This window comes from Fukomys damarensis, unplaced genomic scaffold (genome assembly GCF_012274545.1).
Source record: "Fukomys damarensis isolate Sample0158 unplaced genomic scaffold, DMR_v1.0_HiC HiC_scaffold_23, whole genome shotgun sequence".
NCBI classification, from domain to species: domain Eukaryota; kingdom Metazoa; phylum Chordata; class Mammalia; order Rodentia; family Bathyergidae; genus Fukomys; species Fukomys damarensis.
Window position 1 is genome coordinate 38,558,845 of NW_022900935.1, and position 8,846 is coordinate 38,567,690.

Genomic DNA, 8,846 nt, shown 5'->3' on the forward strand with positions numbered 1-8,846 from the left:
CCGGCGCCGGCCGCGACTGCGTCCTGTTGCAAGAGGACTTCCTGGCGCACCGGGGCCGACCCCACGTCTATCTACAGCGCATCCAGCTCAACAACCCCACGGAGCGTGTGGCCGCGCTACAGACTGTGGGCCCCACTGCCGGCCCGCTCCCCAGGGCCTTCACCAGCACCCTGGAGAAGGTCGGCGACCATCAGTTCCTCCTCTACTCCGGTCGGTCCACCCCCTTTCCCACGGGCCAAGTGCACCTGGTCGTGGTAGCTGCCAAGAAGCTTGTGAACCGGCTCCAGGTGGCTCCCAAGTCGCAGCTGGATGAGACAGTGCTGTGGGTGGTGCATATCTCGGACCCCATCAGCCCCCAGGTGCTGAAAAGCAGAGCAGCCAAGGAGCTCAAGGCGCTCCAGGATTTGACCCGGAAGGAAATGCTGGAGCTCTTGGAGATGCCGGCGGCTGAGCTGCTGCAGGACCACCAGCACCTCTGGGCTCAGCTCTTCAGCCCAGGTGAGGCCTGGCTAGCGCTTGGTACCCGGTACACACCAAGAGGGTACCTGGTCCACCTTCGATTTGTCCGCTGAGGCCTGCAGAGGGGACTCTGGGGCCTCAAACTTGGGCATGGCATTTGATTAGGGGCTACTCCTGTGCTAGGTCGCTTCGTAGCTGTGTGACCTTGGATTCCTGGTCCCAGCGTTCTGGGCCTGTATTTGAGAACAGTGTCACCTACTTCAAAGGGCTTTTATGAGGTTTACATGAAAAACTGAGTGTAAAGGTCGGGTCTTGTTATTTGTACTTGTGGGTGAGGCCTTATTTGAGTGGCTGGGGCTTTTTAGAGTCATTTCCTAAAGGGTGGACTAGCAGGGGCACCGCAGACCCTCTCCAGGGCTTCTTGGCCTGACTCCCGTCAAATTGAGGTGTGCCCTGCCCTTGGGCAGAGGAGACCCCTGGCAGCACTTGGACTGCCCCCCCAATGAAAATTTCTCCCCTTGGCTGTGTGAGGGAATCCTGTCGGCAGTGAGGATTCGGTTGTCTGGATCCATGTTTGGTCTACAGTGGTTTGCACTGGTTTGGTTTGCTTCAAGAGAGTGTAGTTCATTCAAGTATGTATTGGCTGGGAAACCCTGTTTAGTTCAGGGTTCCTGTTTCCTGGTGCTTGGTTAAGTCCGGTTAGCAGGCAGGCAGGCATCAGAGAAGTCAGGCTGAAGACAGTTTTAAGAATGAGTTAAAGGGGCCAGGGATTTAGCTCAGCGGTTCCACCGCCTGCCTCGAAAGCACGAGGTCCCGACCGAGTTCAATCCCAGGTACCAAAAAAAAAGAATGAGTCAAAGAAGAGGGTCAGAGCAGTGGAGGTGGGAGTGTGCGTACTGGGGGCTCTCTGAGATCGCCTAGTCAGCCAGAACAGCAGCCAGTCGGGTGGCAGGGAGGAGGCTGGCCAGGCTGGAGACCGGCCCTGCTGTGGCCGCCAGGTGGTGAGGGTGGCTGGCCTTGCAGGCTTTGGTGAGGACTGTGAGTTTCATTCCCAGAGAAACAAGGGCAAGAGATGTATCTGATTGCATTTGAAAAGCTCCCTGCTCTGTGCACTGCGTGTGCCTGGAGAGCGGGTGAGGAAGGAAGGCAGCCGGGACCAAGGTTGTGACTGTGGACAGGGACAGAAGTGGGTGGACCCTGATGCTTTTGGGGGTGTAGTCCCCAGATACATGCGTCGGCTGTGGGAGTGAGAACTGGGGGCCTTGCCAGGTTGCTGGGAGACGCCTCAGGCAAGGCTTGGTTTGGGGTTCAAGTTGCCTGTTCTGTGTCCAGCTGGAGACACCCAGGGGCCCGATGGCTGTCTGGGTTCCGAGATCATTCCGATTTTGGGATTGGGGATTATTTCTGTGTATGTGTGTGTGTACGTATCAGCCCAAAGTGTTACAGAATTGGGAGATGTCATTTAAAAGCACAGGACTAGTCGCAGGGATGGAGAAATGGCCAAGACTGGCTGGCAGGGATGACAGGCCTGGCGGGAAGGGCCTGAACATCTGTTTGGGGCCAAGTCACGGCTAAGTGAGGGGTGTTTTGGCTCTGGCAGGACCCTGCTGCCTTGAATGGGACTTTAGGTGTTAGGCCCACGGACTCGTTAATCAGGTTAGACAGGCAGGCTGACTTCCTAGCCTTGAGGGGATCAGCACTGCTGGGCCCAGATTTATCTTTGGTTTTCTGAGACCAGGTCTCTCTTTGTAGCCCAGGCTGACCTCAGATGTTCCTGCCTCATCCTCTTTAGTTTTGGAATCTCAGGCTTGCGCCCCCACGCCCAGCTAAGACCTGCTTCACCCTCTGACCCCATCCTTATTCCCTTCCTCTCCCCTGTCGCTCCTTCCTCCTGACACGCAGCCCTGTGTGTGGTGTTGCAGGGGTGGAAATGAAGAAGATCACAGATGCCCACACGCCGTCCGGCCTGACCGTGAACCTGACGCTGTACTACATGCTGTCCTGCTCGCCCGCCCCGCTGCTCAGCCCCTCCCTGAGCCGCCGGGAGCGAGAGCAGATGGAGGCGACACTCAGCTACGAAGACCACTGCTTCAGCGGCCACGCCACCATGCACGCCGAGAACCTGTGGCCAGGCCGGCTGGGCTCGGTGCAGCAGATCCTGCAGCTCTCGGGCCTGTGGAGGCTGACGCTGCAGAAGCGCGGCTGCAAGGGGCTGGTGAAGGCGGGCGCGCCGGGCATCCTGCAGGGCATGGTGCTCAGCTTCGGTGGGCTGCAGTTCACTGAGAACCACCTGCAGTTCCAGGCCGACCCCGACGTGCTGCACAACAGCTACGCGCTGCGCGGCATCCGCTACAAGGACGACCACCTGGACCTGGCTGTGCTGGCGGACGCTGAGGGCAAGCCCTACCTGCACGTGTCCGTGGAGGCCCGGGGGCAGCCCGGCAAGGTCTACGCCTGTGAGGCGGGCTGCCTGCGGGAGCCGGTGGAGCTGACCGCAGCGCCCGGCGGCCACACCTTCTCCGTCATGGTGACGCAGCCCATCACCCCTCTGCTCTACATCTCCACCGACCTCACGCACCTGCAGGACCTGCGCCACACGCTGCACCTCAAGGCCATCCTGGCCCACGATGAGCACATGGCCCAGCAGGACCCCGGACTGCCCTTCCTCTTCTGGTTCAGTGTGGCCTCCCTCATCACCCTCTTCCACCTCTTCCTCTTCAAGCTCATCTACAACGAGTACTGCGGGCCCGGAGCCAAGCCCCTCTTCAGGAGCAAGGTAGACGGCTCTCATCCCCGGAGCCCCGAGGTCTCTGTCCACGCAGTCCAGGGCCCAGCGGCGGGCAGACTGGGCAGGAACAGGGTCCTAAGGCCCCAGGGAGAGGAGCGAGTGTGGGCTGAGAGGCCGTCCAAGAGTGGCTTTGAGCCAGGTGTGGTGATGCATACCTGTCATTTCAGCACTTGGGAGGCTGAGGCAGGAGGGTCATTGTGAGTTTGAGGCCGGCCTGGGCTACATCGCGAGACCCTGTCTCAAAACAACAAAAAAAAAAGATTTCTGAGGAGAGGCTAAGAGTGGTGACTGGGGAATAGAGGAACGGGTGTGTCCACTGTCTCCCACAGTAGCCCCTGTCCCCGCACAGAAGCAGCAGGCTCTGAGCAGGGCCTGTGCAGTGCCTCAGAGGCCGGTCCCTCAGTGTGGCCTCGAGCTGCAGTGGGCATCCAGGGCTGTGGACAGCAAGTAGCACTCATTTTCCTCCTGTTTCCTGAACATCGTTGCCCTCAAGAAGCTGTGTGTCTGACCCCAGCTGCTGCGGGACTGTCGTTTGTTCCATCCTGGGGGCCCCGCTGGGGTTCCTGCAAGTGTACAGTAGCCCCTGTCCCCGCACAGAAGCAGCAGGCTCTGAGCAGGGCCTGTGCAGTGCCTCAGAGGCCGGTCCCTCAGTGTGGCCTCGAGCTGCAGTGGGCATCCAGGGCTGTGGACAGCAAGTAGCACTCATTTTCCTCCTGTTTCCTGAACATCGTTGCCCTCAAGAAGCTGTGTGTCTGACCCCAGCTGCTGCGGGACTGTCGTTTGTTCCATCCTGGGGGCCCCGCTGGGGTTCGCCTGCAAGTGGCCTGCTGTGCCACCTCTCAGGAGAGGCCACAGGGGCACTGTGGCTCGTGTGTCTGAAGGAGCCACGCTTTCCCACCCTCTCCTCTCCCACCCCTTCCTCCCCTCCCCTCCTAGCTCTTCCTTTCCCATCTTGGTCCTGGAGTCTGCTCCTGTCACGCTGTAGTGACAGGGAGGTCACTAGCAATGATCACAGCAAGGCTGGGGCCGCAGCTCTAGCCGAGCACCACGGGTTCAGCCCCGGGTACCAGTGCGTGAATGGACACAGGGGCCAGGCCCAGGCGGGAGATGTGCCCTGTCCACCCGCAGGAGAAGGGGGCCTTCCCTGGGTCACTTCCTGCCAGCCCGAGTAGCAAGGGTGTCCCCATCCAGTCGGGGGACAGCCAAACTGGGGCCTGACCCAAGTCCCTCCACACACTCCAGCTGGGCCACGCTGTGCTGGCCCGAGGGGGGCCCCAGGCGACCGAGTCCATGGCAGCTGTGGCCTGGCCAGGGTGGCAGCAGGCGCTAACCCTTGTCTCCTTTGCCCGCACAGGAGGATCCCAGCGTCTGAGGGAGCCGGGGCCTTGCCGGCAGCCGCCGTTTGCACAGACAGCACCGGGCGCCCTGCTGCTGCGAGCGGGGGTCCCCCGGAGCACCGCCCTTTGTGCCTTGCTGGGGACAGTGGCGCCGAAGCACTGGTGGACGCCAGAGTTGGCTTTGGAAGGACGAGTGCCCGGCGGGGAGGGGGCCGCAGCCGGCCTCTGAGCTTTCCCCCTATAGTGAACCGATAGGGAAAATACTTGAATCAGCTCCCTCCTTCCACCCCCTTTCTCCTGTCCCAGGAAACAGCCCCTCTTTGAAAGACTCTCCTTTAGGAAAATCGCGTTCTTTTCCTCATTCAGTGCGTTCTTTCGTGAATGAATTTCTAATTTATTTTTGTTGGGGTCTCGAGGCAGTGGCCTCAGGCACAGTGCACCCTCTGTCACCTGGGTCTGTTGCCCGGTCGGCTCCCTGACTCCGGTCCTGAGCCTGTGGGCGTCTGTGGTTTTGTACTCTCAGGCTTCGGGATGTTTAACTTTGTAGTGATTGATGGTTGTTGGGTTTTAAAATACCAAAGCTTTTTTTGTCCCATTTTTAAATAAACATCTTTCAGATTTCCCTGACTGGTCTGTGTGTGGTGGAAACCCCTGGGCTCATTTTTCCCCTCTGACCCGGGGTCAGAAGTGGGACCCTCACCTCACCACGGCCTGGGCACTGACTCCTCTCCCAGGGGCAACTCAAGCTGTGCCCCAGCTGCCCCCCGGCCTGGGGTGGCCGAGTGGGCCCAGCGAAGGCCTCGAGCATCCTGCAAGTCCCCTGCAACAGTACCTTCTCCCCAACTGGCCTCAAAGGGCCTGGTTCTCTGCCCCCAGTTTTTCTAACCATAGGCCAGTAGCAAGAAAAAACCCTGAGTTGAGCCGGGCATGGTGGTTTGTGCCTGTAGTCCTAGCTCTCTGGGAGGCTGAGGCAGGAGGATCATAATTTCAAGCCCTGGGCTGGGGGTTTAGCTCAGTGGTGCCACCGCCTGCCTTGAAAGTGCAAGGCCCCTAGTTCGATCCCCAGTACCAAAACATAATAAATAAGAAACCCAGCCTGAGCAACTTTGCAAGACCATCAGCACTCGGGAGGTTGAGGTAGGAAGATCCTTGTGAATTTGAGGCCAGCCTGGCCTGCTTAGTTCAAGTCCGCCCTGAACTACATAGCAAGACCCTGTCTCAAAAATCCATACAATAATCATTACAAAATGTAAAAACCAACAAATTAAAAAAGGGCTGAAGGGGGCTTGGGATTTAGTTCAGTGGTTCTGCTGCCTGCCTTGCAAGCACAAGGACCAGAGTTCAATCCCCGGTACCAAAAAAAAAGGGGGCGGGCAAAGGGCCCAGGGATTTAGCTCAGTGGTGACACCACCTGCCTCACAAGCGCAAGGTCCTGAGTTCGATCCCTGGTACCAAAAATAAAAAAAAAAAGGGCTGGGAGGTGGCTCAGTAGAAAGGCCCTGGGTTCAGCCCCGCTGTACCCCACATACCCTGAGGTGTGTGTTCACTGACACCGAGGAGGGATCGGGCCCCTCCCCTGCGTGGGGAGAAGGAAAGAAAAGACAGAGGTGACGAGGTCCGCCGTGGGGGCTGGCTCCTTGAGCTCTGCTGCTTCCCTGGTTTCCAGACTGTTTACACAGCTGACTCACCAGAGCCCGGGAGCTGGTGTCACCCGTCACCCGTAGTAGAGAGCGGGGAGTAAACCGCGCATCACCGGGCTGCTGCATCACCCTGGTTCTCCCTCCTCCCCGGGCTTCAGTCCCAGTCTCCCTCCTGCCAGTGCAGAGCCGGGATGTGCCATGTCCAGTGGCTGCCTTGCCTGGTAGGGCGTGGGGGCCTTGGTACAGTCCTTTGCCCTGAGACCCGCCCACCACTCGTCCTGCTAACCCGGAAGCTGCTGGACAGCAGGGACCATGCCTCGTGACTCACTGCGGCGCTGGGAACTGGGCGCATCATGGACGCCCTGGGATTGAAGTCATTTTGGTGCTGAGGTTTAGCAGCTAGCACCAGGCCTGAGGGACTCCCTCGTGGGTCAGGTTGACAGGAGGTGGGGCAGCTCCACGGGCAGAGGAGGAGTTGAGATCTTTTTATGAGTATTATAGACACCTGAGTTAGGTAGAAATAGTACCGGCATCAGATAGGGCCAGGTCCTCCAGAGTTGGGACAAAGGTGAAACCACCACAGCTGTGGCCAGAGATGCATCTGTTGGAGGCTGGGCCTCAATATAAGGGCAAGATGACCACACCTGCATATTTCCTCAGAGGATAAACACTGGACCTAATGAAGCCTACGTAGACATCGGTCACTCCATGGGTGACCAGGACCACTGGACCCACCACTTCCTGGGAGAATCTTTGTTCTTTCCACGCACGCTTCTTATGTGACTTGTTCCCCACTGGATCAGTTACCTCAGTGACTGGACTCGGAACCTTACTGATGGTGGCTATGGCCCACGTTGTACCCACATGGGTTTTGCTCCATAAAACTCTGTGAAGTGGGTTCCCCAGTTACCCCTTCAGTACCCTTCCTGCCTCTCAGAAACTCTCCTATCCATAAACATCTCCCTACTTGTAACTTTCGTTATTCCTAGAATTCATTCTTCGATTTTTAGAGAACACACGCTCAGCGTATCTCACATCTAATGGGTGGAGAGATCGAACATCTCAGTTCCTCTCCGATATCATTTCCTGTAATTAGCATTTCACCAGCTTGCTCTCGCTGTCATTTCCCACATTTTTCCCCTTTGCAGACAACGTGCTGGGCTACCTGTCCACTCCTTGCCCTTCCCGGGACCTCCCAGGGCCGGCTCCCTGCTCCTTTGCCTCTTGCATTCTTTTTATTTTATTTATTTATTTGGTACCGGGGGTCAAACTCAGGACCTTGCGCTTGTGAGGCGGACACCAGGACCACCCTGAGCTAAATCCTGGGACTTTCATTCTCTAAACTCAGCCAGGAAGGTGGAACTGACAAAAAGAAAGTTCGTATTGCTTTTTTTTTAACTTACCGCTTTTTTCCTGTTAAAAAAAAAAAGACAATGAAACAAAACAAGAAAAAAACCAAAGAGGAGACTCTGCCACCCCATTGTACGGAAACGTCACCCAGTGAGAAAGTGATTCTCACAAGGGTCAGAAGGATGTCGCTGTCTTGCGCCGAGCTCAGGTATCGGAGGCAACTGCCTGACTCGTGTGATTTCATTTCAAAGTCCACGGGGCGGGGGGAGGTTAGGACCTCAGAGACGAAGACTCACACTACCCAGCATTTATTCAGTGCATGCAAAGGTTGGAGGGAGCCTTGGGTGACTTGGGGGCGGCTGTGATCCTACCTGGGACCCTGTGCGATGTAAGTCTCATGCTGATGAGCGCGGAAAGGCCGGCATTCCCCCCTCAGAGGGTGGGATGAGCTGGGCGGATGAGCGACTCTCCCTCCGCAGGTAAAGCCTCTCTCTTGTGTTACTGATGGGTTCTAAGGAACCAGGAAGTCTTCAGCTGATGTTGAGCTCCACAGAACACTAAGGTGTCAGTTGTGACAGGCTGTCCTCAAACTAGAAGATCCTGTCTCAGCCTCCTGAGTGCTGGGATTACAGGTGTGTGCCACCATGCCCGGCTGTCTATTTTCTCTCCTCTCTTTTCTTTTTCTTTTTATTGAGTTTATTGGTACAATCTAGGTATACAATACAATTACATTCATCATTGGGATCTTGTACCTTTACATAATAGGTCTTGATTCTCATTTTTCCCCCTTGTCCCTGCCCTCCCTTCTCCCCCTCCTCCCCTCCCCATTTACAAACACTTTATTTCCATTTTTTCAGTTTCTCTTATTTTTTTCCTCTCCCTTATTACCTTTCCCCCACCCTTCCCACTTTCCCTATACTTTTAGCCCTTTACTTCCTATTTCACATTATTAATTATGTCATTAGGATCCTGTGTACTATTATAATTTTTCACACCAAAGAAACTATTCGGTATTTCAGTTAAAGAAATCTCTGTATGAACATTAAAAATAGGGAATCCTAAAATAAAACTAAAAAGGAAAGTAAAAGAGAAAAGGCAATGATGTAACATTAAAATAATCCTTAATTCTGCAGATGAAAATGGTCCCTGAACATATTTAAATTGCTTCTCGCTCTTATAGTCTTATCTTATTCTTTTTTTCATTATTTAGAGAATACTTTATTAGTTTCTGTAATCAAACCCACGTAGATATGACCTTACATATTTAGTACG

The 8,846-nt window shown here is 55.8% G+C and overlaps 1 protein-coding gene across 1 annotated transcript; it reads left to right on the plus strand.

Annotated features, from left to right (window-relative positions):
* Nucleotides 1-2: 2 nt before the first annotated feature.
* Nucleotides 3-5,194, plus strand: Kiaa2013 (KIAA2013 ortholog; the record flags this gene model as incomplete). Its single annotated transcript, XM_010628196.2, has 3 exons — nucleotides 3-498; nucleotides 2,382-3,235; nucleotides 4,602-5,194. Coding segments are annotated over 3 exons (1,368 nt in total), but the record flags the coding sequence as incomplete, so codon positions are not given.
* Nucleotides 5,195-8,846: the final 3,652 nt, after the last annotated feature.